Below are 26,513 nucleotides of genomic sequence, written 5' to 3'. Positions count from 1 at the left end.
CAACAGCATTCCTAACTATAACCCGGAAATTATTACAGAAGAAGACTGAGCAAATCCCGAGTTACTATTCACAGTCGGGTCAGCCATGTCAACCGAATGGCCCCGGGAGCGATGCATGGGGGATCGTAGCAAGAGGAAAATTCAAAATCGACAACCTAGCATGATCACAACGAGGAGGGACAAAATTGTCATTTCTGTCATCCACCAGTAGAAAGTAACCCGGCTATGAATAGTAACCCGGGGTTTACTGGGTCTTCTTCTGTAATAGTTTTTTAGTTGTAGTCAGGAATGTTGTTGATGTTCTTTCCTGGAGCTGGTGGACCAAAATGGAGTGCTAACATGTATTTTTTTAAATTTCAAATCAAAATCTAGAACAAAACTAGTAGATGTGTTTGGTTTTAGAGTTGAATTGAATTGAATTTTGATTTTAATTGGGTTGTAATAATTGTGTTGTTGAATTATGAAAAAAAGTGTGAAAAAGTAATGAATAGTTAATAGAATTTAATATTAAAAATTGAATTGAGTATAATAGAGTTGTATATGGGTTTATGTATGAGGCCCACCTTTTTTACTTTGAAAAAAAAAATTGTTGCGTAATGAGTAGAGTTAAAGTCAGAGTTAAAATCTTATGGTGCATTTGATTTCAGAGTTAAAGTAACTTTGATTCTGATTGTGCAGTATGTTGAGTTAAAGTTAAAGTTAAAATTTTTGACTTAGGAAATGTGTATTTTTGTTGTGTAGTGTGTTGAGTTAAAGTTAAAGTTAAAATTTTTGTGATGTTAACTGCGAAACCAAACGAAGCATTAAAATCCGATTGCGAAACTAAACAGTGTTGACTTTTATAAAAATTTAGGTTATTTTTGTAAAGAAAAGAGAAGATGATCAAATGATGTGTAAATTTGGTGGGTCCCATAAAGTCCGTGTAGGCAAATAGATAGAAATCTTAACGGAATAGTAACGAAGGCCAAATCCGAGACGATTATTAAAACATGTGATTTTTTTGTTACAAAATAAAATTTAAGACAAAAACCAGATGTTTCACCAAAGTTAGGTTTTTTTGTGTAATTTTTCTTTACTTTTAATATACATATCCGAGAAGTCATTCACCATTTTACTCATAATTTCTTATAAAACATGGATGTCAATCTTTTTTATTACCATATCACGTGGCTTCACCGAATTCTCAAATATATCATATACTTTAAAAATTATTCAAAATATCCAATGATTTACATTTGGTTCCAAATTTATTGCGTCTTTATATCTTCCGTCAACATTTAACGATGTTACCGACATGGAACATAAGTGGATCCATTATTGCCACTGTGGTCCTTTATCCGGAATCGATTTGAGAAAAAATTAAAATCATAGGATAGATTTGAGAAAAAATTAAAATCATGAGATAGATTTGAAAAAAATTAAAATCATGGGATAGTTTTAAAGTCTACTTACATTTTATTAACGAATAAATTGACGGAGGTATAAATTTGGAATCAAATGTAAACCATAAGATATTTTGAGTAATTTTTAAAACATATAATAGATTTGAGAATTCGGTAAAACTATAACATATATGATGTAATAACTTCTTTTTTTTATAAAAGCAGAATTTCTCATAATTGTTAAAGTGAACGCTTTGCGATAAAGTATAATTAGGGAAACTGAAAAAGGTGCAGATGCGGTTCCTCGTAGCGAAAGAATTTCAGATCTTTTGAATAATGTTAATAATTCTCAGCCTAAGATAAAATTCAAAAAGAAAATGTTGTTAAGGTGTCCTTCCCCAACAAAGACAATTGGAAAGCAAAGATCATGTCATGTACCATGTTCTCGAACTTTGTTTTCTTCTCAATTGATGAGGAAAAAAACTTGAGTAATGAGCAATATCAGATTCCACTCGTTGTAGCTTACGACTTCTTCTTTTTTTTTTGATGAATAAAAAAGTCGGGAGGGGGAGACTAGTGTAGCAACCCTCTCTGGAGATCAGAGGGGCTCCACAGCCACCATGAAATGTTTCATTCGCTCGATTGGGTAAAGGGCACGGTGAGACATGGCCCACCTAAGTCACCATGGCCCCACCAAAGTGCACAGTGGACCAGAACAGCTCCCATACGATAGAGGACAATGGTCTACTAACGCAAGTGCCTTCGTGTTTAAGTCGAGTTTCAACCCCTTAACCTCCCCTTTGGAAGACGAAGTCCTTTACCAACTGGGCTACCACCTCGGTGGTGTTGTAGCTTACAACTTCGAGGATAATATAAGAGCATCTATTTAAAGCAACTTAATTGTCAGAACTCTTATATACGAGAAAGTTTTGCAAGTAACGATTATATATAACGGAATTCACGTGGTAAAATCACAAAACACTTATACCTACTTTATATATATATATATGTATTTAATTGGGTTGTAATGATTGTATTGTTGAATTATGAGAAAACGTGTGAAAAAGTAATAAATAGTTGAGATAAAGTAATGATTGTGTTGTTGAATTGTGAAAAAAAAAATTAAGAGAATTTAGTATTAAAAATTGAATTGAATGGTTAAAAAATTGAAGAAAAACGAAAAAGAAATAATTATATTGTTGAATTGAAGATAAGTGGAATATAATTTAAAATAAACTCTAAAACAAAACAAAGCTTAAAATTTCTACGTTTGTGATATTTTTAAAAATCAATAAAAATTTGAATACTCTAGAAGGTTGTGAATTTGCCACCATGAGATAGCATTGTACCACTAATCTTATTCATGGTCAATTTATGATTTGAATATCTCTTACAATTTTCCATTAGCATGACAAGATGCCTACATGCGCATATGAAGAAAAAGAAAAATGAAATAATCAAGCAGAAGTATTCAATTTGATGCGAGGTTACCAAAAAATGTACAAATTCAAATAAAAAAAGAAAAGTATAACAATGAAACGCCCTCTCAAAAGTACACATGTAATAGTAAAAATGTATAGCATTTGACAGAACACTAAGTCGAACCTTATGATTTCAAATGGGGTACTTACTGGGTGGACTTGTATCAACCAACTATGAAAAAGTCACAGGGTGAATACGTGAGAATAATGCGAAAGTATTATAAAAGAATAGGTGGGAGGAGAGGAGAGAAAAATAGAGAGAGGCTATGAGTAGATAGAGAGATTTATGCAGACCAAAAAATTATGGAGAGAAAGTACTGTTTGGCTTAAAATTTTTTTTTTATAATTCAAGAACACAATCATTACAAATCAATTAAAACAAAAATTCAACTCAACTCAACTTTAATACTAAATATAAAAACTCGTAATAAAGTTCGAGGATACATTTACTTTTAGAGAATTATTTTTTTTCCTTCGTTCTTTTCTTTTCCATCTCCATATTCACTTCTGCTAAGAATATAAACATATATATATAATTGGGGCTATTTCCACCCCATTTTGGCTAATCTACTCCAATTGTTATCCATTGTACCAAAATGTCCTCATAGCACATTAATTTCTCTAATTAAATATGGATAGACTCCTCAAATTACTATATAATGCATTAAACTTACCCATCTACAACTCTTTTCTCATTTACTCTGACTTGCCCATCATATTATTTAAAAGATTCCATATTCTTCTATAATGAATTTAGAAAAAAATTGTTATCTCTAAATACAAAATATATTTTCTCTAGTATACTATTACTTGGTTAGATATATTAATAACACGGTAAAATATTTATATCTACAAAATTAAATATTTACTTAAAAGTAGAAAAAGTAATATCTAGTACATGTGTTGCCCTTATGACACGGTGTTCTTGCTCCAAGGAAGATAACTAACAGCGATGTATTCAATGTTATATTTTTCGTCATGTAATCGTAAATTCATAAATATTATTTAAATTGATATCTCAAAAGTTAAAAAGATTATGATCTAACAAAACGAAAATTGAAAAGCATAACAATATGAGTATAACTATATAAATCTATTATTTGGAAAAGCACAAACTCATTACTTATATAATTTTTCCTAAAAAAATAAACATCAATGAAAATAAAAGAATCTCAATCAATATAAAAAAACCAATAAGTTTAAATACATATTTTTATTAATTGATGTTGTGTTTTTATATTTGTTATGAAAATCATTTTATTTGAATATGAATAGTTGCTTCTTTTTTACCTTTTTATTTTTAATGAAAATTAAATGGACAATGGAATACTGAATATATGGGATTTCGGGTTATATGGGTAATATTATATTTTTTGCCTATTTAGTGTACAAAATTTAAAAATATCTCTAAAATTATATTTTTTGCTTATATAGTGTACAAAAGTAAAAAAATATCTATAAAATAATTTTGAAGCAGTGGATATTTAGAGTAAATAGAGGAAAATTGTTCAAATGGAAAGTAAGTTGTATGCATTTAATTAAGTATTGGAGAGATGAAAATTTAGAGAGTGATTTCAGGGGCCTTTATCTGCCTATTGTAATTAATAAGTATTGGGGGCATTTTAGTAAGATGAACAAAAGGGGGTCGATTAGCCAAAAAAGGGGTGGAAATATGTTTACCAATTTCATTCAGAAAGTAATGCATGTCTATGGATTTGCATGTGTAATATGTGATACATAGGGTATAAAAAGATATATATTATTTTTCAAATTATTTGATAAATAATAATAATAGTAGTTTACTGTTACTATTAGCTGGTTTTTGCTCATTCAATAAATCATGAAATTACAAAGGGAAAAGGTCAAATTTGGTCCTTAACATTTAGCTATTTTTTTATGTTAGTCCTAAACCTTTTCTTTGGCTGGATTTTGTCATCAATTTTTTCCGCGCAGTATGAGTTTAGTCCTTCCATCCAAAATTCCGTCCATTTTCCGTGACATGTATATTTGTCAAATGAGAGTGCGCAACAGATCATTGCTACTCTAAACCGGTTGTTATAGAACAAATCCGATTCTTTTTTTAATCAGACCCATAAACCGGACAAAGATATTTTCTGTTCTTTTAGAATTCTAGCCATCTGTCGATGCATGAGACGATGAAAGAAAAGCGATGACTGGAATCCTAAAAGAACTGGAAATATCTTAGTCCAATTAACGAATCTGATTAAAAAAAGAATCGTATTTACTCCATAATAACCGGTTAAGAATAACGGCGATCTATCGCGCACGTGGCGTACTCTCATTTGACGAATATACATCTTAGGAAAATGGACGGAATTTTGGACGAAAGGACTGAACTCATATTGCGCAAAAAAGATTGAGAACGAAATCCAGCCAAAGAAAAGGTTTAGGACTAAGATAGAAAAGAGCTAAAGGTTGAGGACCAAATTTGACATTCTCCCAATTACAAATCACTATATCAACGCAACAACATAAATAAATTAAAAGAAAAACACATAAACTCAAATTATTTATATATATATATATATATATTGTGCATGACCCGATATCCAAAAATCCAATGGAGCCCTAATTAATTCAGGTTTGACCAAATTAACCCATTAAGAGGTAAACCTCTTCTAGTTGTGGATTTTCTCCATTCACGATACTCAAATCCGAGACTTTATTTATAAAAAAACAAACGTCGAACCACTATTGGTTATAATAGTATGTTGTTCAAGATAAGGAAAATAATATTAATACCTTCATTTAGTGGGATTTATTATGATGACTAATTGTTACCATGACAATGTGGTACTTTATATTAAAAACTTATATCCAAACGCATAGTACTTTGAAAATCTAGCGTTTGTTTTATCTTTTAGGATCCAAGAAATACGTGTTTGAATAGAAGTACCACACTTTTCAATACAAAGTATCATTGTCGTGGTGACAGATTGTAACCCTATAACCCTCAATTACTTAAAAACAATAAAATAAAAAGTACTAACTCTCCTCCATATGGCCCATTATCGAGCCAAATTTCCAAAAAATGGCAGGTCGAAAAAGAAGATATGGGCAAATGTTTTGGTGGTCAAAATGCAGTGAATAGAACAGATAATTGTACTAGGAGGAACGATGTTACGGTTGTCATGGGAGTCCAGGGCGCATTGTTTCGGCTGTCATGAGACTCTGCAATGTGTTCGGTCCACTTCAAATGGGCTAAAAGTAATATCACCGGAAAACAAAAAGGGTTTAAACTAACACTCTATTTGGATTGAGGGATTTGGAAGATTTCGGAGAGGGAGAGGTTTAGAGGTGTTGTAAATCCCTCCCATAATCTTGTTTGAGAAAATTTTATAAGGGTTTTCGAGGGGTTTGAAACATCTCTAAACCCTTCAAATTGGGAGGTTTGATACATTTTTGTACATCTATTTATTAAAATAATAATAATTTAACAATTCGATCCCAAAACAAATCCAAGATAACAAAAACAATTCAAACAAATCCCTCCAAACTCCTTAATCAGTATTGTCAAATTCCGCCAAATAGTCTTGGATTCCACCTGTTAGCAATGGTGGTTGGCATCAAGCCACTATGTTGCTCAAACTCTCTCTCCCCGACGGATCCCTTCTCTCTTCAATCTCTCTCCCTCATGACTGGGGTGCCTCAACGCCATCATTACCATTCTTTCTATGAACAACATGAGGTTTCTCATCAATCTCGAAAACAAGATTATGAGGGAATAATACCGATTTGCGTTCAACCATTCCAGGGGAATTGATCTGCACGGTCTTCTAATTTCAATTTGGTTTGATATCATGGTTAGTATTTCCTCTACAGTACGCCACTTACTGCAAAACCGAAATGTGTTTGGATTTACTTATCCAAGTAGTTAGGCCCACAAAAAAAAAAACCTGGAGCAGAAAGTCAATGTCACAATGCTGTAAAGCTTACAATGAAGTGTGCAAGGAAACAAATTTCGAAATTATATATTGTCTCAAGATCGCAAACAATCTTCATTCAGTCCAGCACGATTTAGAAATACTGGCCGCCACTTGCTTTTCCTCCTTCCTCGCAAACCATCTAAATAATATCACCAACAGCCATCTCTTCCCCTATTCTTCCCTACAAAGTAGAAACTTCCCTTTGAGCGCATTACTCAATTCTCTAGCCTTCCTTTTCTCTTCTTCCTTACACTACCTCTGTATGATCTTATGCCGTGTGCTTTTTTTAATTATCCCTCCACTCTCTACATATTTCGCCAAACGTCACACATTTGTGTGGGTGGAGGGGTGTGAGAAGTCTTAATATTAATTCACATTTGTGTATGTCTCTTTGCCACTTTAATTTTCTCAAGAGCCAAATAGGTCGCTTCGCATGTAATCAGAGGCGAAAGGGTGTATTGGGAGAAACATATATTAGAAATTAGCAATTTAGGTTTATTGAAAAGGCATAAATGGTAGTTACAAGTGCAAAAGCATGGTTGTTAATCGTAAGCGCGTGTGGAAACATTTTGATTAGTATAGACTTTTGATATAGAGTTATTTTTTGGTATATGAGTCTTTTTTGAAGGGTCACGTAGCAGCAATCTCTTGTATCTAACAAGGGTACTTTAGGAATACGAAAAATCGAAAAACATTTAGATGAGCTTCACTCTTTTCTAAGGGTTATAGAAGATTATAAAATATAACTACATGAAAATACGCGATGTATAGGGTATAAATTTATATGAAAAGGTACATGTGATTATCTGTTATAATTGAAAGGACACATAATAATTTAACCAAAAAAAAGGAGACACATAAAAGGATATGAATGCATGTTTTTTAACAATTACTTGATATTTTTAGAAAGTAAAAATTGAGAGACATTTCAAGGAGTTTCACACTAATATATATGTTAGTTATATACATGTAGACAAAATTTATATCAAAAAGGCACAATCAGGAGTCATACGTGTGAAAAAAAAAAGGAGTAAGGAGTTCCCACTTGAAAAGGCATTTCAATTATAGTAATTCATATGTAACAAAAAACAAAATATATGTCCATATACATTGAAAGGAAAAATAAACATTTTAAAAAATGTCCATGTACATTGAAGGGCAGAATTGAAATTTTATAAAATTGAGAAATACTTTTGTGAGTTTCACACTTTTATATATGTTAGTAATTATTAATTATTATTATAGTTATAGATTATAGATTATAGATAGATATAGATATAGATAACTAGTCAAAAGGCCACGTGCGTTGCACGTGCTATTAAGTTATATATTATAATTTCCTTTAAAATGGTAATGTATTACCATGAATCCATGATACATTAATACTTGTGATAATGTATTCCACTTGGATTATGGCATGTACATGATAAGTCATGCAAGGTTTACTGAAACGAAGCATGACAGTTAGCAGAGCGTAAAATAAACAAAATGATGAGCGTAGAAGTGTTGCAAAGTACAAGGTAGTGGTGTAATGGTTATCAAGCTTACTCTCATGTGGTTTAGTAACACCAAAGTCCTAAATTCAAATCCCCTCTAGTGCACAGTCAAAAACAATTACTAGTTGTGTGCCCTTTGGCTTGGGCATGAGGGACACACCGGCTTCTATAAATTATACTAGGCCTTGGTGGTGTAAATAGGATTAAGTGCACATTTTCTCAACAAATGATGTTAAATATCATTTCTCCAATTATCAAGGGAGGTTATTGCATTTTACCCTTATTTTTATAATTTTGTTTCATTTGAAATGGGTATAACAACCCTTTGAACCATGGGCCTTTTTCCCCTCTAATTTAACTAGATGATACATGCGATTTGCTCAATAACATTCCTATGTGGAAGTCGATTTTAGATAAAGTGAGGTCTAGCTCACCTCATGGAAAGGTAAAACTCTCTCTTTGGATGCACATCTTACCTTGTTAAAATCCGTTCTCTGCAGTCCTCCTTTTGTACTACTTTTCTATCTTTATTGTTCCAAAGTATGTTGCTTCTAATTTTTAGAAGATTTTCAGATCTTTTCTTTGGGGGTTGAGGCTGATTCAAAAAAGATGTGTTTAGCAAAATGGGAACTTGATTCTTTGCTCAAAGAAAGTGGGGGTGCGGATGTTGATTTTGTGCTTAACAAGAATACAATAATGTTAGCTAAATGGTTTTGGAGATTTGGATCAGAGGGTGATTTACTATGGAAAAAAGGTTATTTGCAACATCCACCACTTATCTCCCTCTTCTTGGCTTTTCTTACAATGTATATTCTCCTCTAGAAGTCCTTAGTCTTCTATCATTAGAACATGCTCCATGGATCCTTTCGTTCATCAAATCTTGTCTTCCAATATTTCAATAACAGTTGAAAATGGTCAAAGTACGCTATTTTGGTCTGATCCATGGATCATGAATGAGCCTCTTAAATCTAATTTTCAAAGACTTTTCTCAATTTCTATTGATAAAGATGCTCTTATTCATGAAAAGGCTTTGTGAGATTACTCGGGTTAGCATTGGTGTTTCTGATGGTGATAAGATTTATTTGAATGAGAGTTAGAATTACTGGATGGTCTAATTTCTCTGCTTGACTCCTGCAAATTATACAAAGGATGCTTTGACAAGATCATTTGGAAACCCACTATTGATGGTGAATTCACTGTGAAGTCTCTTTGTAGACTTTTATCAACTCCATCTCAGCAGGTGGACTGGGCCCCCTCGTATTCTATTGCATGGTCTGGATTAGCTCCTCTAAAGGTAGAATTCTTTACTTGGCTAGCTTTCCACAAGAAGATCAACACAAAATTACCTTGAACCATACTAGTTGCCCTTTCTGCACTTCTGAATCACAAACAACAAACCATTTGCTTCTTCATTGCACCTTTTCTTGGAAAGTTTGGTGCCATTTTATATCGTGGTGGGGTTCTTCTTGGTGTTAAGCTGAAGATCTACCATCTTTCTTTCTCTAATGGTCTTAATTGATGTGGGAAAGTTTTAGAGGAAGGTATGGTCTATGTTGTCCTATATTATCGTTTTGTCCCTCTGGCTTGTGAGGAATGATGTTATTTTTAAAGCAAAGGAAGCTGATTTCACGGTCTTTGGAGATTATTTTCCTTCGTCTACTAACTTGGGTTAAGGCCATCCAGGATGACTTTACATATTCAACTTCAGATATTGCTCGTTCATTAAAAGGTATCTTGTAGATGGTCGAATAGCAAATACATGCGCCCTCATATCTCTTGGTCTGCTCCTCCTACAAGTTGGATCAAATGGAACACCGATGGATCTTCTCTTGGGAAACCCGGTCCGTCTAGTATCGGAGGTGTTCTTAGAAAGTCCGAGGGTTGTATTATGTGCATGTTCTCTTCCTCTTTGGGCATAATTGATTCAAATCAAGCAGAGCTTATGGCAATAAGGAAAATTCTTCAAGTTTCTTCATTGAATCCCGCACTCTTCGTCTCTTCTCTCGTAATCGAATCTCACTCTAAAAATGTGGTTTCTTGGATTAATAAGTCATCAGGCTTCCTGTGGAGATATAAGAGTTTCTTCATAGACATTCACTTGTTCTCCTTTCACCTTGCTCAAGTTCGATACCAACATTATCCAAGGGAATCGAACACCTTCGCGGATTGGTTACCTAAATCTAGGGCCAATAGAGTTTTGAATTTTGTTGCTTGGATGCAACACAGATCTTTTCATTGTAATTGCTTCATGTTAACTTTTGTTGTTATGTTTAACCTATGAGATCCTTGATCTTTTTGTTGTACTCTATAATATTTTCTTAATTGAAATTTTAGATGAGTTATCAAAAAAACATTTCTTTCATAACCAAATATAATTAATCAATACATACGACACGAATAAATAAAAATATAAAAATAAAAATAAATGCTTACTCTAAGTCTTTTAAGAATGCAAATAACATATATATAGTAAATATACCTTAAATAAACATCATGCATGGGTAAATTTCTATTAAAATACTAATAAAGCAAATAGAAATAATAATAATATATATAGTATAAAACGAATTTTCAAATTCACCATTTATAGCTCCTGGTTCGCGGATGCCTCATTGGTTAAAGTTGCTAAACCCCGGATTAGTTCAAGCGGTTTAATATATATATTTTTAAAACAAGGTCTTTGGTTTGAAATCCTTATGAATGAAGAAAATTCACACTAGAAGAACTTTACCTCTTAATAGGTCGACCCGACTTGACTTGATTAGTCGATGCCCAATTAAACTTCCGGATACCAGAATTCATACCGAAAAGATTTGCTAACGCCCCTGGTCACGAACTACAATTGGGCTTGGAAAAGTAAAACAATCATGCGCATCCTCTACTTTGTCTAGCTGGGACTCACGGAGAGAATTGCGACACATGCCCTTCTTCGAACATTAGGGCATGCATAGCCTCTCTATTCCCCAAGTTGGAGAACAAGTCAAAATTTTCACTAATCCATTGTGAGCTTGACTTCGTCTAAATTCTAATGATGATTCCAAATTTCTATGGAGATGATTTGCCTTAGCTGAAGAAATCAATTATAGATTAGATTCTTTCTCAACAAATATACAGAATATCGAAAAAATTGATTATGTTTTGGATTCCACGGTGATTTTTGGACGAACCATATGCCCCCCTCCCACAACAAGCAATTAGGTCTCTAGTTAATTTAATCATTAATAAATTTTTTTCACTTAATAAGTCAAATTATTATCTTTTTTTTGGGAAAATTACGTCATATATCCCATTATTTCACTTTTTTTTTTCAAATCTATCATATACTTTTAAAATTATTAAAAATATCTCATGGTTTATATTTTTTCCAAATCTATCATAACGTTATATTTTCCATCAACATTTAACGGTCTTGCCACCGTGACCCCTTTATCCGGAATACATTTGAGAAAAAAATTAAAACTATGGGATAGATTTGAGAAAAAATTAAAATCATGGGATAGATTTGGAGCTTACTTACGTTTCATTAACGGAAAATATAATGTCGGGATAAATTTGAAAAAAAATATAAACCATTGAATATTTTTTATAATTTTAAAAGCACATGATAGATTTGAAAAAAAAAGTGAAACCATGAGGGGGATAAAAATCCTTTTTTTCTTTTACTTACCAAACAAACTTAATTCATTTAAAGTTATTAAACGCGTCCATTTTTTATTATATAATATAAGGGATGTCCATGGTTCTAGTATCCATTTTATTTTAATTTCTCAAAATCTTGAATGCCCTCGCCGTCAACTTAAAGATCTACAGCTAGATTAACATGACCCAGAGTAAGCATCCATTCCTAGGTCAGTTTTGATCTTATTTCAGTTAGCCAAGTTCGAAATCAAACCTTGGTAGCACCAAAATAGTTTAGTAGATAAGGTAAAATTACTAAACATTGATTTATTTTGTATTTTGAGAAATAGCTCACGAGAAAAATGACTCGAAGAAGGAGTATCATCATTTTTGAAAATCAATTAACCTAATTAGATGCGGTATAATTGGATCAGTTTTGAAGGCCATCACACAAATTTAATTAAGTGGGAAGTAAACACGTTTGTCGCGTTATCGCATCTGCACTCTAATACCATGACAAATTTTGGTAAAACTACAATCGGTCAATTTTATTAGATACGGTGTAAAAAGTTATTTATTACTCAATAGAATCAAATCGAAGGTAACTAAATAATATTCCTCCTAAAAATGAGGGTAATGGGGGCTAATATGTTTTCTGGTCTTTAGTACAGGTGGTGAGAACAAACAAATGAAAATTGAGGGGCAAAATAGCAATTCAGAAAATTACGCCTCGCAATTGCAAACGCAGTCGATTAAACCCTCCAAAACCCTATTCCCCTAACGAAATCAGAGAGAACCACTGAATCTCATCAATGGGGAGCCGGCGTTGCCTCCACGCGCTCACGCGCCGCACGGCGGCCCTCCTCTCCTCCGCTCCACCGCCCCAGAGGCTCGAACCTCTCCGTCTCTATGGTCCCTCTATTTTGAGAACCACAATGCCGTCTCCCGAAACACCAATCTCTTACCCTGAGCCCTCTCCGTGCGCTCGCTTTTGCCATGCGCGCCTATTCAGCTCCGGTAGCAGGGACAGCGATTCCGATGGCGAAGGGGAGGAAGGGAGCGAGAGCGAGGACGATTGCCCGTCGAACGTGATGAGAGTGTACTCTCCGGAGGAGAAGGAAGCAGAGGCTGCTGCCATCGGATACAAAGTCGTTGGACCGCTGCAGGAGTCGGATCAGTTGTTCAAGCCGTACGAGCCTGTATTTGCTGTTGTTCAGGTTTGGTGATCGATTGGTGATCCTGCGCTTCCATTTGAGAAATGTAAACTTTTACGAATTGATTTGAGGTGTTTTAATGTGTAGATTGGTTCGCACCAGTTCAAGGTGAGCAATGGCGACAGCATCTTCACGGAGAGCCTCAAGTTCTGCAATGTCAATGACAAGGTAGGTCGCTCTCTCTCACAGGATTGCACCCGACTAGATAGATTAGAAGCCTCCATTGCGTAAAATTGTCGAGTTTTGTTGATGATGTAGAAATGGATTATCTTTGAATGTAATAAGAAGCCTCGATAATTAGATTCATGTGGAAATGCATCCGAATTTCTGTGAAACTACTGGTCGGTTGGCGAGTCTGATTAAATATGCCTTGAAAGATTTTCGATTGTGTATGTTTCCATTTTCCTGCCTTGATTTTTGGAATAGTTTAGACTCTTATTACGAGTACAAATTTCACTATGGTGTCTTGCTGCCTACTAAGAATTATCAGTTAACTACCAGCTCTTAAGCTTGAAATTTTCTGGAGCACTGGTGCCTTTTTGCTTGTCGTTCCCGATTCCCTATACCGGAGTTGCTGTTTCAAGTAAACATATTCAGTATATTTGCGAGTAATGATCTCTTTACAATGTCTCCATGCTATGTTTTAATTTAAGTCTCAGAGAAAAGTAGCTTTGGAAAGTTTGTATCATTTTCTGAGAAAAATTTTGTGAAGTTATCTGTTTGTCAGTAACGTGTGTCCGTGGTGTCGACTGTTTTGCACGTATTCCTAATCATAAACAACCATGGTTCTAAAGTTTACCTCCAATTGCCAGATTTTGCCTCATAGCTACTACCTGCACCATCTGGAAGTTTTTTCCACCTAGTGGTAGTATTTATGTTCCCATGTTTGACTGCTGCAGCTGATCTTGAACAAAGTTCTATTACTTGGCTCGACGACTCAGACAATAGTCGGCAGGCCCACAGTTCCAACTGCAACTGTCCATGCAGTTGTTGAGGAGCATGTAAGTTTCACGTATAGTGCAGATTGTCTTCTTGTTGCTTTTGAGCTACAAAATTATATTGTAAGAATTTGTTATGTCGTTATTGTTTGACATTAGAAATTGAAGGAAAGAGCAATGCATTAGCTCCTTGTCTCAGTAGTGTGGTTATCTTTCTAGCCTATATCATGATAGAAGGAGCAGATGAGGACTAATTCTCTTCTATATTTCTGTCTTTTTAGGCATTAGATGCAAAAGTAATTATATTTAAGAAAAAGAGAAGGAAGAACTACCGAAGAACTAAGGGACACCGGCAGGTACGCCATCAGTCTGGATGCTGAAAGTCTACTGCCATTTGTATTTTTCCCTCCTAACTGATTGTTCTGAACTTTCAGGAACTGACCAAGTTAAGGATAACTGACATTCAAGGAATCGAGAAACCTCAAACCACTGAACCTGTGAAGCCTGTGAAGGCAGCTGTCAAGAAGCCCGAGAAGGTTGCAGTCGCTGCTTGAGGATCGCCTCCTGTTGGACATAATGAGGCAATAACAATCTCCATCCCGTAGTCTGGTATGATCTGACACCAAATGATGAGCCTCCGTTGCCAGTACTATGAGGGTACGATATCAGTGTGCACCGTCAAGCATGTGTTGTAGGATGGTGGTGTGAACTGTCAAGGGCCCGGTATCGGTCTGAAATTCTTTCTCTTCTATCTAGTATTTGCAATTTTGAGCAAATTTCGAATAGAAACATCTCTGAGTCTGATGAAGCCGTATCTGTTTATTTCCTCGTCTACTTTTCCTTCAACCTTGTGGTGATCAGATACCAGGTTGCCCTTCATATGTAAGGAGAAAGTTTAAGTAGGTGATTAAGACCTGCGTAGCTTCAGAATAGAAAGTCTATGTACAATAAGTTAAGAGGAATTCTTCCTTTTCGAGTGAGTATCTTTGGGATTGTTCGGTCTATGGCAACTGTTTCTCTTCCAACCAACTAATGTATGTGACTTCGAACGGAAATGGTTTTCTTGATTTCAGTTCATCAGTCCTATCGGCTTAATTGAGAGCGTATTCGTTTCTTTTTTTTGGTGTGAACCCCGGTATATGGAAAATTCAATTGGGCCTCGACTAAGATAAAGTTCTTTCAACGTGAATTTCTGTTCATCAGTCCCATCGGCTTAATTGAGAGCGTATTCGCTTCTCTATACAAATTAGTTGTGATTCATTAAATGGCGTGATGAAAATAAGCCTTCTTGAGGCAGTCCTTGCACATTTTCAGGCAAGTATGATGGATACATCTTTATGCCATTCAAGGGCAATGATTTAATTTTTGTCTTAAATGCCGTCACTTGAAAGTGTTATTTACAGTTGCACCGAGTAATTACCGCGTTACTTATTCTATACTGGACTTCCATGAATAGAGGTGTGAACATCCAATCCATTCTATATGCATGCAGATGAGATCAGTCTACTCCGGGACCGACCATCACCACCGTTATGTATCGTCTAGAGTGGTCGGGTCACGATCTTTTTGGTTAAACTCGATTGGAGGGTAGTTGACTAATGGAGAAGTACTGAATACAAAAATTGCGAATTGAGACGATTAGGTAAAAGTATTTTTGAAGACTTATTCAGTCAAATCGTACTCGAAATTACAAATAGTCCCCTTCCACACGGCCCACCAGGCTCTCGAAGTCTCTGCAATTAAAGAACAGAACATGTCATTGCTACGAATTGTAGTTACACTTGGGACCGGTTCGTTTCATTTAGAGAACTTCTGGGTATCTTTTTATGATTTCGACAAAAACGGAGGACTAACTGTTGCAAATTACAAAAGTCCTCGCCTGCAAAATCTGAGAATGAAATCTTCATACCTGAGTCGAATCTCTTTCCGGCGACTCGGCGCCATCGAAAACTCCCTCGCACGTATAGACGAAGCTTCGAAAACGGCTACAATGGCTGCCACCTTTGAGATTCCCCACATCCCCTTTTCTTCTTCCTCGTAGTCCTCTCCCACCATAGCTGAGCCATTCCCATTGTGTCTGTGTTTCTCCTCTCTGCCCCACGTCAATGGAGCTCGGTCGGAGACCCGATCGAGCCTCAATGGGTAACGTTTCATCACCAAGTCCCCTTCTTTTAGCTTTGATCATCCTCCTCGCAATCCCGGCGGCCACATCGAGGATCGCGGTATCCAATTTCGAGGAGTTCTACGCCCAGCACTGCGAGCAGACCCTCCCCAAGTCGACCCTGATCACGTCCGAGAAGGCGATCCCCAGCAGCGAGTTGACTCATTCGCTCGGGGTTTACTTCTCCGCATCGTCCTCGGCCGTCAACTCCCTCACCGCGGCGTCGTTCCAGCCTCAATGGGGCGTCAAGACCGAGAACCCTGGGCAGTTGAAGCTCAGGGGGAGCCTGCTTCTGATGGACCCTGCTGTGATGGGGTTGAATTCCGTGAACTCGACTGCTCGCCGGGGGCTGCAGAGGACCTTCCGAGTTCGCGGCCCGAGATTCTCTTCCAGACCGTCAAGGCCAAGGTTCAATCTTTTCGGGTACTGGTCGCAGCCCAAGGGGAAGCTCTGTATGGTAGGCTCAAGCTTGTTTCACGAGGATGGCGGTCCGCTGAAGTCCCTCGATGCAGTCTTTAAGCTCAATTTTCCGACTAAACCGAGCATTAATGATAGCTTGATTACTGGCGCTTTAGAAAGTTTGAGTAGTGATGATGCTTTGAATCATCCTTATGTTCCTGTTTCTTTGTTGGGTCTGAGTAAAAGTGCAGAGTATGAGTACACACTGATTAAGAAAGAGGGCGGAGAGAGCGGGAAAGGCATTTTTAGTGAATTCGATGATGGTGGCGGAGAGAATTTGTCACTCGAGAAGTTACGTCAAGACGTGTGCTCGCTGTTCAGGTGGAATTCCGCTTTTGAGTTGGAGTATGGGAGTGCTTGTGAGGCTTCTCGTAATTGCAATCCGATCGGTACTGATGTCCAGTTGTTGCCTACTGCTGTTATATTGAAAGAGATTCGGTGCTCGGACCAGGGAAAGTTGCAGATGTTATTGAAGTTTCGAAGCTCCAACAACTTCTACTACAATGTTGATTACTATGGTTTTGATCCTAGCACTGCGTTAATTGGGGAAGGGGAGTGGGACGGGAAGGAGAACCGGCTATGCCTTGATGTGTGTCGGTTTCTGAACTTTTCGGATTCTTTAGCCAGCGCTTTTGTTGGAGATTGCTCGATTAAGCTGTGCCTGAGGGTTTCTGCAACCATCTCCATAAGGAGCAGGAGTCCATTATCAGGTCAGATTTGGAGCAGTAAGACAAAGAACGATCCCAGTTTCTTTGAGAAAGTCCATCTTCAGGTTTCTGGCATGACCTTCCCGGGCGTGAAATATGAGTATACTATGATGGAGCGTGTGAGAAATTCCTGTGTGAATTTTAAGAATGCAAAACAGAAGGGGAAGACTTATCCTGATTGGAGCTCACGCGATATGATGTTTGACTTGTCTGTGAGAGATAGCAAGGGAAATGTCGCGCGTGGCTACTCAGCCCCGCTATCTGTTGGTGATCAGCATTATCAGTGGTCTTATTATGGGGGACATTTTTTTCCTGGAACAAACCGAACAGTGAGTGCAGTGCCCGTTCAGCTGAATACAACCCAAGGCACTTTGCAGAATATCAGTTACACATTGAGCTTCAGGGTCCCAGCTAATTCTAAGTTTAGCATTGGTGCTGGAGATGATCGCTCAGCAAAACTTTTCGAGATTTTTTCGGAAGGAGTATATGATAGAGAGGTCGGGTCTTTGTGCATGATAGGGTGTTTGCAGGCTGCACGGAGTAATCAAACTGTGAAGAGAAGGAATGCCATTGATTGTGAAATTCGGGTGACCGTTCAGTTCCCCCCCTTGAAGGCAAAATCAGGTGAGAAAATCAAAGGTTCAATCGAGAGCCTTAGGGAGAAGTCTGATCCTCTCTACTTCAACCGTCTCGAGGTGTCCTCCAGTTCGATTTATTTTGGCCAAGCGGCAGAATCCATTTGGAGAATGGATCTCGAGATCATTATGCTTCTTGTTTCCAATTCTCTCACGTGCATCTTCCTCAGCTTGCAGCTCTTCCACGTGAAGAAACAACCAGAAGTGCTTCCTTTCATATCTATCGTGATGCTCATAGTCCTCACTTTGGGTCTTATGATCCCTCTCCTGTTAAACTTTGAAGCCCTTTTCACCGGAAACACCACTCAGAAGAATGCTGTCCTCAACAGCGCTGGGGGTTGGCTGGAAGCAAAGGAAGTGATAGTGAGGGTGGTGACAATGGTGGCTTTCCTTTTACAGCTCCGTCTTCTCCAGTTGACTTGGTCTGCAAGAAATGCCGAGGAAACCCGAACGGTTTTATGGGTCTCCGAGAAAAAGGTCCTATATGTGTCTTTTCCACTCTACCTTAGTGGCGGCTTGATCGCTCTCTTGGTTTACCTGTGGAAGAATTCCCACTTGGGCACATCCTCCCGATTAGCCCGAAAAGGACTATGGCTACACAAACGACTCAGGTACCAGCAGGTCTCACTATGGGGACACCTCAAATCTTATGCGGGCTTAGTACTCGACGGGTTTCTCCTCCCTCAGATACTCTTCAACCTCTTCTTCGACTCAAGGGAGAAACCTCTTGCTTCTTCCTTTTACATGGGGACCACAATTGTTAGGCTCCTGCCTCACGCATATGATCTCATCAGGGCCCACATCTCCCCATGGTACCTCGACTTATCGTACATCTATGCAAACCATAGGATGGATTTCTACTCCACTGCCTGGGACATCATCATTCCTTGTGGTGGGTTGCTGTTTGCGGTTCTTGTGTTCTTGCAGCAGCGGTTTGGAGGTAGGTGCATTCTCCCGAAAAGGATTAGAGGTTCCAATGTATACGAAAAGGTTCCTTCGATTAGCAATGATGAATTATAGAGTTCTGAGTCTATGTATTGAGAACCTTCGATAGTTGGGGATGTCGAAACAGTTGAAAATTTTATCGTTTTACTGCTGCCATAGAGTTTAATCCTTTAATCTAAACTCTTTACAGATTACACGTTACAAAAGTTGCAATTCCAGTTTGCCTCTCTGTTTCAGAATTTGTCTCCGTTACAGATCATGACCCGATTTCGAGTTATCGCCCACCGGCTACATCGGGCTATCTTCGCTTGTTGACTGATAATCATTTTCGATTGTGTAGAAAGAATCATCTAGTGAACACTCTGTAGAGCAAAATCAGGCTCACTGTCAATCCAATAGTAAATTCATTACCAATAGTCTAGACACGAGCATGACCCATTCTTAAAATGATGGAATCGAAGCTTGTCCCGGACTATGATTTCTCTCTCGGCAACAATCGATATAAACTTAAATGCCGAGTGACAATCTTCACACATGCGGAGATTTTTCACAATCCTAATTGTTGCTCCGCCTTGGGTCTTCAAAAGCCCGAACGCTATCGCTAGCTTCTCGCTGTGAAATCTAAGGGCATAGTCCCTCTCTTCCCCTTCCAATTCGTGCATCAAAGAATCACTCAGCGGAGTATAGCCCTTCTCCCTGCACTTTGACATCAGCTCGTCTAAAAATTCGTAAATTTTGCCGGTCTCGGGATGAGACTTATCTCCCATGCTAAACAGATAGGTCTCTTGACCGACCTCCACCGTGGTATAGCCGACCTGCTTCTTTAGCCCTCTATTGATCATCAAGTTCCGGACCACCTGGACCCTGTCCCGCCTTCCTGCCAAGGCATAGATGTTCGAGAGCATCACATAATGCCCGGGATTCTCAGGCTCGGCTTCCAGGAGATGCTCTGCGACCATTACTCCAAGATCGAAATCTTTATGCATCTTGCAGGCTCCAAGTATTGCAGTCCAGACAGCAAGCGGAGTATCCCCAGGAATTGATTCTTTGATGAACCGATAGGCCTCATTCAAAAGACCAGCTCGCCCGAGCATATCAACCATGCAGACATAGTGCTCAATTATAGGCTCCAGGGCGTAATCATGCTTCATGCTCGAGAAAGCCCGACGCCCTTCGTTTACTAGCCCGGCATGGGCACAGGCAGTTAATACTGCCACAAAAGTGATCTTATTAGGTCGGGGCCCATGAGTTCGCATTTGGCTGAAAAGTTCGATCGCCTGGTGTCCATAACCGCTAGTTGCATATGCAGAAATCATCGCAGTCCACGCAATAACATTCTTCTTACCCACCGAATCGAAAACTTCTCGTGACTTGTTGACACTCCCGCACCTTGCATACATGTTGATCAAAGAAGTCCCCAACACCACATCCACATCAAGCCCCTTCCTCTCCACATAATCATGAACCCAACTCCCCAAGCCCAAATCCCCCAATTGGGCACAAGCCGACAGCACTCCAACAAAAGTCGCGGAGTCGGGCTCAAAACCTGAACCCCTCATCGAGTTAAAAACATTGATCGCTTCTTTAGCAAGCCCGTTTTGCTCGTAACCAGAAATCATCGAATTCCAAGCGACAATGCTTCTCTCAGGCATTTGATCAAACACCCTGCGCGCAGCCCCTATGTCCCCGCATTTGCTATAGAACGCCACCAGAGCAGACTGAACGAAGCAGTCCGAGCCATACCCATGTGCCAAAACATGGGCGTGGACGCTCATCCCGAGGCTTAAAGCCGATAAGTCGGCGCAGGACTTGATGACAGAAGTGAAGCTGTAGTTCGATGGGGGGAGGTTGGAGAGGACCATCCTGCGGTAGAACAGGAGGGCATCGTTGGGGAAGTTGGACTTGGAGGAGAAGGTGATGAGGGAGTTGAGGAGGAACGAGTCGGGGTCTGGGACGGTGAGGAAAAGCTTGCGGGCATACGACATCGAGCCTGTGGAGAGGGCGAGGGTGATGAGCTTGGTGAGGAGGGACCGGGTCTGGTGGGACCCGATGACTACGAGGTGGGCGTGGGCTTGTTGGAGTTGCTTGAGCCGTGGCCCTGCCCGAAGGAGGGCCGTGTAGGCCGGGGAGTGGGGGCGGGGCTGGAGGTCTCGCTTGGCTTCCATTAGAATTTGCCATCAACAGAAGACTGATGAGAGAGATATGGAGGGAAAGTGGGATGTTTGAATGACAGCCCAATTCTTATATACCATCCTTGCCATCAAAGAAGACATCTTTTATGCAGATAAGGTCGCAATCTCGGAATACAAAATCTCTCAACCGTATGGTGTGTTTGATTTTAGAATTTAAAGTTGAGTTTTGATTTTAATTAAGTTGTAATAATTTTATTGTTGAATTATGAGAAAAAATAATGAATAGTTAAGAGAAAATGATGATTGTGTAATAATTATGTTGTTGAATTGTTAAAAAAGTTGCATGTGAGTTTATATATAGGGGGTCACCTTTTTTAATTGAAAGAGTTTGATTTTTTATTATGTAGTGAGTAGAGTTAGAGTTAAAGTTAAAATTTTAAAATCAGATTGCAAAATCAAACGGGATAAAATATTTACTTACCAATCAAAGTCATAAAAATTTTAAGTTAAACAAAACGTTGTAATACATAATGAAAATTTAGGGGCCGTTTGGATTCAGAGTTAAAGTTACTTTGATTTTGATTTTGATTTTGATTGTGGAAAATGACAAATGAGATATGATTATAAATTTGACTTGGGAAATGTGTGTTTTTGTTGTGTAGTGTGTTGAGTTAAAGTTAAAGTTAAAATTTTTAAATTGGAAAATGTGTATTTTCGATATGAACCTTGATATCCGAAAACCCAATTAATTCCCGACTAACCAATCAAACGAGATCGGTCCATTAAGAAATAAATCTCTCCTTATATGAATTTTCTACATTCACAATGACTCGAATCCGAAACTTTGTTTAAATAAAACAATCACCAAACCACTTGAACGAATCCACGTTGGTAGGCCCCATTCATTTTCCTTTAGGTAGTTACTTTCCTGCTTTCACCTCTCTATATATATAGTGTATGGAGAAAAGAACTGCCAATTGAGCATCCAAAACTCCAATTATTTACATAACTTTACATTTCCGAGTAATATCGAGAATAGTCTATCGGGAAAGGACTGAATGGCATCCCTTGTGTTGCAGAAATATGCAAAGAGTGTTCACAGATCATCAGGAAATACAAATCCACTAGCAGAGGAGACTCTAAAAATGGATCTTTAATGAAGTAATCCGTAGCTACTTCACAGCTTCTGGACTTTGACTTCTCAGTCATCTCCAGTCTGCTAGTAAATGTAGTAGTAATCGCTATACATGTGGGCAGTCATGTTTAAGGCCTGGAGCATTGCTTCTCCTTTGGTGTTGAAGTTGAAAATGGAGATCCCGCCATTGTTGATATCTACTGCCCGGAACCTGATGAGCCCAAAGAAGGAATTCAGGAGGAGTCGTTCCCAAAAAAAACAAAAACATGTTCCTCATTGCCAAGAAGATATAGCATTGCTGACAGACTAGAAACTACGGAAAACATCAAAACAAGAGCTACCTTTTTAGATGTCAATTTTTAATGTGCTAGTGTTTTAGCTGAAACAAGGACATAATGCACATAAACATTCTTTAGTTCGTGGCTCCTCAGAAGTCGAGGACACAGAGGTCTGAGGTCATATCCTGTCCCAATAAGGTCAGTGGTATGTACGTGGCCTATTCCGTAACTTTGACATTAGGCTGTACTAGCAAAATAATTGAGAATTATCAAATGCCGTGTTCATTATCTGTTCTAGATTATTGCGACTGATGAAGGAAAAACACAGGCCCCTGCAGGTAAGATGGGGAATACTGAGTAGGGCGGGCATTATTTAGTTTCAAGTATCCCTACTCAAATAACCTGTCAAACAAAGTGAAAGTTGGAAACGGAAAACAACTATGGACGAATATTATGCACCTCTCGGGTCCAAGACCAAGAGATGTGCAGACCAATGCTCTCAGCATTGATTTGTGAGTCACGACCAAGAAGTCCTTTCCCTGGTGAAAAGAGCAAGCGTTAATCATCAATCACCTCAAATGAAGAACATAGACACGGATCGTTGCAATAACAACTTGATAAGGTAGAAGAGCTAACAGGTGAGATCAAGATTTCCCTCCAAGCCTCCCTTGCTGTTCCCCACAGCTTCTGAACAGGGTAAACTCCGTTCACACTGAAGTTAGATGGGTCCTCCCTCCATGTCGTGTACTCTCTCGGATATATCGCCCGAGCTTCAGCTGCCTCCAAATTCTGAATTTGATTTAGTACATATAGAGTAATAAAAGAAAACAAGAAGACTAGGCGCATTGCGTTCGTGTTTAGGTTTTCCTTTTCAGTTTTTCATTTTCTTGTGTTTTCCATGTTATGTCCTCTGATTAGCTTTCTCAATTTGAACATAGAGCTGAAAAATTTTCTGTGGGCAAACGAGCCCCCTGACGCCTAACTACTTCGTCGGAGGTTGGTGTTTGCTCTAAAAAAGTGTGGTATTTCACAGGCAACTTTCAACTGTGGAAACCATTGAAATGCAAAAAAGGAGGCGAATTGTGAGATCCACACATTACGCATGTGGAAGAAGAGAACAGACCATTTTTCATGCCTTCAAGGAAAAACAAATGAGCCTCCTTAAGCGAATCGAGAAAAACCAGTGGCTCTTCCCTCCCTTTCCATATGACTTCAGCAGTTGACTGCACCAGAGACTTGAATAAGAAACTGATATACATACATTTCAAAAAGAAGGAAACGGAACCCAAAAAAAAAAAAAAGAAGAAGAAGAAGAAAATCAACAGACTAAAGAGAACCTTTGCCCGAGATATTGGACTCGAGAAGCACTGATCAAAATGTCTATTCGACAAGGCTACCTTGCACCTCTCGGCTTGCATCACTCCAGTTTCAGTCAACACAGAGAGGTTCGAGCTTCCCTGTAACATTATAGTTAAGACATGTTGGATGTCCCAAGCTAAGCACATTCCAATAAGTTTTACGATAAATGATAAGCTATTGAACAGCGCCTCATATATCACTGGTATGCCTTCTTACAAGCATAATATATTTTTGAAAAATCAGCCACTTCGATAGTATCAACCCACAGGTTTCAGTCCCAAGTTATGTTTCCATATGCTGCGACCGAGAAATTATCTATTGACCATCTTTATGGTGAGAAGATACAAACCTGAACTCTACTTTCTTCGTTCCAAGAGCTAAGCCCGTGCCTTACAAGAGTGACCTTCTTCGGACATTCCAACATTTTCTCCGTAAGCGATGTGGTTGCGCTCAAGAAATCATAAGAACCACCGGTTAAAGGAGGCTCGGCCCCCTCAGTTTCTGCACCAAACGAAACCACAATTAACCTTCTTCAGCCTGAAACTTAACAGATTCAGCAAGTCCTTGATCAAGGTTTATCATGCCCTCATTCACCCGTAAGATCAAAAGCATGATCAGGGCAAATTCCCAAATTTCACACAGAGTTGTTTTTGGGTTTAGGAAACTCAATCAAGAGACACAGATTATTCAAACTATGATGAGAATGATACCTACATTAAACTCTATCTTCACTATCGGGTATGATACAATCCTCTTCTCGACGATTTTAGTGGCATCGCAACTCATAAGATTCTCTCTTTGGCCAAGTTATGAAATTTGAGCATCAAAAAGTATTTTCAACACTCGTTGCAGATTTTGTTAAACTAAAATGAGAACAAAAATTACACTAAACTCTCTCTTCGCTATCCAATACGATCCTCTTCTCTGCAAATTTAGTCGAATGCAGCTCGTATAATTGTCTCTGCGGCCAAGTTATGAAATTTAAGCATAAAAGGGTATGCTCAAACTTGAACCACCGAGCTTTCGATAAGTAAACAAGAAATTCTCAGAACCCATTTCTTCTCTAATCCAATACTGCGGCATAACCTGAAAATAAGCGATTGGCTGCGTCGTTCGTTATCACCGCAGAAATGGCGAGATTAAGAGCTAAAGTTATCAACACACCGGTGGCTAAGGACATGCGAGGACTGGAAGCAGAGCAGTGCACGGGAAGGGGTCCTGAAGAACGCCATTGGAGGAGGAGCTTCTTGGGCCGCTCGAGATTGGAGAAAGAGGTAAAAGCCGAGGGAAAAATATTGGTGGAAGCGACGAGTCCACAGATCATCTTCTTGCGGTTCGGGGGGTGATGGGGGAAAGAACTGAGAGACTGAGCAGCAGCAGCAGCTGTTAAGGCGCTTGGGAGAGGAGCAGTGGAAATGGAGGTGGAAGCGGATGGATGGATGGATGGATGGATGTGCTTTGTCGAAAGCAGAGAAGTCCTCGCCTTGTCTGAAATATCTCCTTGAGGGTGTTTTACAGGAAAAAATAAAAAACCCACCTTCGTGGGATTAAGAAAGTGATTGATTTTAGAATTGAGTTAAATTGAATTTTGATTTTAATTAATTTGTAATGATTATATTGTTGAATTATGAGAAAAAGTGTAAGAAAGTAATGAGCAATTGAAATAAAGTAATGGTTAAGTAATGATTGTGTTATTGAATTATGAAAAATGTAATAAATAGTTAAGAGAATTTATTATTAAAAATTGAATTGAATAGTTAAAAAAATTTTAAAAATAGGGAAAGTAATAATTGTATTGTTGAATTGAAAATAAGTGGAATTGAGCTAAGTTGAAGAAAATAATTTTCTAAATGTTCGAATCTAGCGTGTGTTTTAAAAATTTTCTATAAATAAATAAATACATGTGTTTATTTGTCGTTTCAACTCTAGCACGTAATACATTTTCATTAATTTTGGACAGAAAATAATGATATGGCAACTTAAGTTACGAATCAAAAGTCGGGTTCGCCCTATGCAGTTTCCTATTTCCTCTTATTCATCCAGCTGAGTCACTCTTCTAAAACATAATCTATTATAATTAGACAAAAACCCAAGCGTATACGCGGTGGTGGATATAATAAAATCATTGATGACCAATTCTAAAAATACAAATATACGATATAATCATGAAAATATATGTGAAAAATGGAATCTCTTCCCGCGAGTGATTCCCTCCTAATAGGCAATTCGATCTGTGAAATTTTTATCATTTTTTTACTGAGCATGTGACTGAAATTCAACAATTAACTAAACCTTAAAAATTCATTTTAAAACATACCAATACATATGCATAATAAAGGAATATACATTAATAATGTCAACAATTAACTCAATTTGTTTTTACAATGTTTGTTAAATGATGTAACTACTATATATATGCAAACTAGTGTTCAATACCATGCGTTACGAGGGTTTGTGTTCATATATTTATATTTTCTACGGATAATAATGATCATAGTTTAAGATATTAATTTACTTATTAGTATTATTATTATTGAAAATAAAAGTTATGAATAATCAATTTTCAAAAGTAATTTTCAATAGAGTTGTATGAATGTTATTGAATAGTTCAATTATAATTTTATAA

At 37.8% G+C, this 26,513-nt stretch overlaps 4 protein-coding genes across 4 annotated transcripts; 2 read left to right on the top strand and 2 right to left on the bottom strand.

Moving 5' to 3' along the window:
- The first annotated feature begins 12,689 nt into the window (after nucleotides 1–12,689).
- LOC116206400 (50S ribosomal protein L21, mitochondrial) lies at nucleotides 12,690–15,148 on the top strand. Its single transcript, XM_031539268.1, has 5 exons — nucleotides 12,690–13,141; nucleotides 13,226–13,306; nucleotides 14,038–14,139; nucleotides 14,358–14,432; nucleotides 14,511–15,148. The coding sequence occupies exons 1-5, from the start codon at nucleotides 12,737–12,739 to the stop codon at nucleotides 14,628–14,630; spliced, it is 783 nt and encodes a 260-aa protein (XP_031395128.1). The 5' UTR covers nucleotides 12,690–12,736; the 3' UTR covers nucleotides 14,631–15,148.
- An 828-nt stretch (nucleotides 15,149–15,976) lies between these two features.
- On the top strand, nucleotides 15,977–19,204 carry LOC116203708. The gene has a single exon (XM_031535586.1). The coding sequence runs from the start codon at nucleotides 16,182–16,184 to the stop codon at nucleotides 19,056–19,058; it is 2,877 nt and encodes a 958-aa protein (XP_031391446.1). The 5' UTR covers nucleotides 15,977–16,181; the 3' UTR covers nucleotides 19,059–19,204.
- Nucleotides 19,205–19,346: 142 nt separating this feature from the next.
- LOC116203709 (pentatricopeptide repeat-containing protein At2g33760) lies at nucleotides 19,347–21,245 on the bottom strand. The gene has a single exon (XM_031535587.1). It carries the CDS (start codon nucleotides 21,146–21,148, stop codon nucleotides 19,391–19,393), a length of 1,758 nt encoding a protein of 585 aa, XP_031391447.1. The 5' UTR covers nucleotides 21,149–21,245; the 3' UTR covers nucleotides 19,347–19,390.
- A 781-nt stretch (nucleotides 21,246–22,026) lies between these two features.
- On the bottom strand, nucleotides 22,027–25,381 carry LOC116206332 (probable 2-carboxy-D-arabinitol-1-phosphatase). Its single transcript, XM_031539163.1, has 7 exons — nucleotides 25,052–25,381; nucleotides 24,237–24,388; nucleotides 23,866–23,985; nucleotides 23,652–23,751; nucleotides 23,165–23,304; nucleotides 22,988–23,067; nucleotides 22,027–22,461 (listed from the first exon to the last, which is right to left on the bottom strand). The coding sequence occupies exons 1-7, from the start codon at nucleotides 25,209–25,211 to the stop codon at nucleotides 22,335–22,337; spliced, it is 879 nt and encodes a 292-aa protein (XP_031395023.1). The 5' UTR covers nucleotides 25,212–25,381; the 3' UTR covers nucleotides 22,027–22,334.
- Nucleotides 25,382–26,513: the final 1,132 nt, after the last annotated feature.

Source organism: Punica granatum, chromosome 4 (assembly GCF_007655135.1).
Source record: "Punica granatum isolate Tunisia-2019 chromosome 4, ASM765513v2, whole genome shotgun sequence".
Taxonomy (NCBI): Eukaryota; Viridiplantae; Streptophyta; class Magnoliopsida; order Myrtales; family Lythraceae; genus Punica; species Punica granatum.
Note: the sequence above shows the minus strand (reverse complement) of the source record. Positions and strands in the feature narration are given on the sequence as shown.

What these genes read in the sequence shown, in the direction of transcription:
- LOC116206400 (XM_031539268.1), top strand. Translation starts at nt 12,737, where the DNA reads ATGGGGAGCCGGCGTTGCCTCCACGCGCTCACGCGCCGCACGGCGGCC. An exon ending in CTGTATTTGCTGTTGTTCAG is followed by an intron (nt 13,142 to 13,225) that starts GTTTGGTGATCG and finishes TTTAATGTGTAG; the next exon opens with ATTGGTTCGCACCAGTTCAA. An exon ending in GAACTAAGGGACACCGGCAG is followed by an intron (nt 14,433 to 14,510) that starts GTACGCCATCAG and finishes CTGAACTTTCAG; the next exon opens with GAACTGACCAAGTTAAGGAT.
- LOC116203709 (XM_031535587.1), bottom strand. Translation starts at nt 21,148, where the DNA reads ATGGAAGCCAAGCGAGACCTCCAGCCCCGCCCCCACTCCCCGGCCTAC.
- LOC116203708 (XM_031535586.1), top strand. Translation starts at nt 16,182, where the DNA reads ATGGAGCTCGGTCGGAGACCCGATCGAGCCTCAATGGGTAACGTTTCA.
- LOC116206332 (XM_031539163.1), bottom strand. Translation starts at nt 25,211, where the DNA reads ATGATCTGTGGACTCGTCGCTTCCACCAATATTTTTCCCTCGGCTTTT. An exon ending in GTCCAATATCTCGGGCAAAG is followed by an intron (nt 23,752 to 23,865) that starts GTTCTCTTTAGT and finishes TCTCTGGTGCAG; the next exon opens with TCAACTGCTGAAGTCATATG. An exon ending in GGGAAATCTTGATCTCACCT is followed by an intron (nt 23,068 to 23,164) that starts GTTAGCTCTTCT and finishes TCTTTTCACCAG; the next exon opens with GGAAAGGACTTCTTGGTCGT.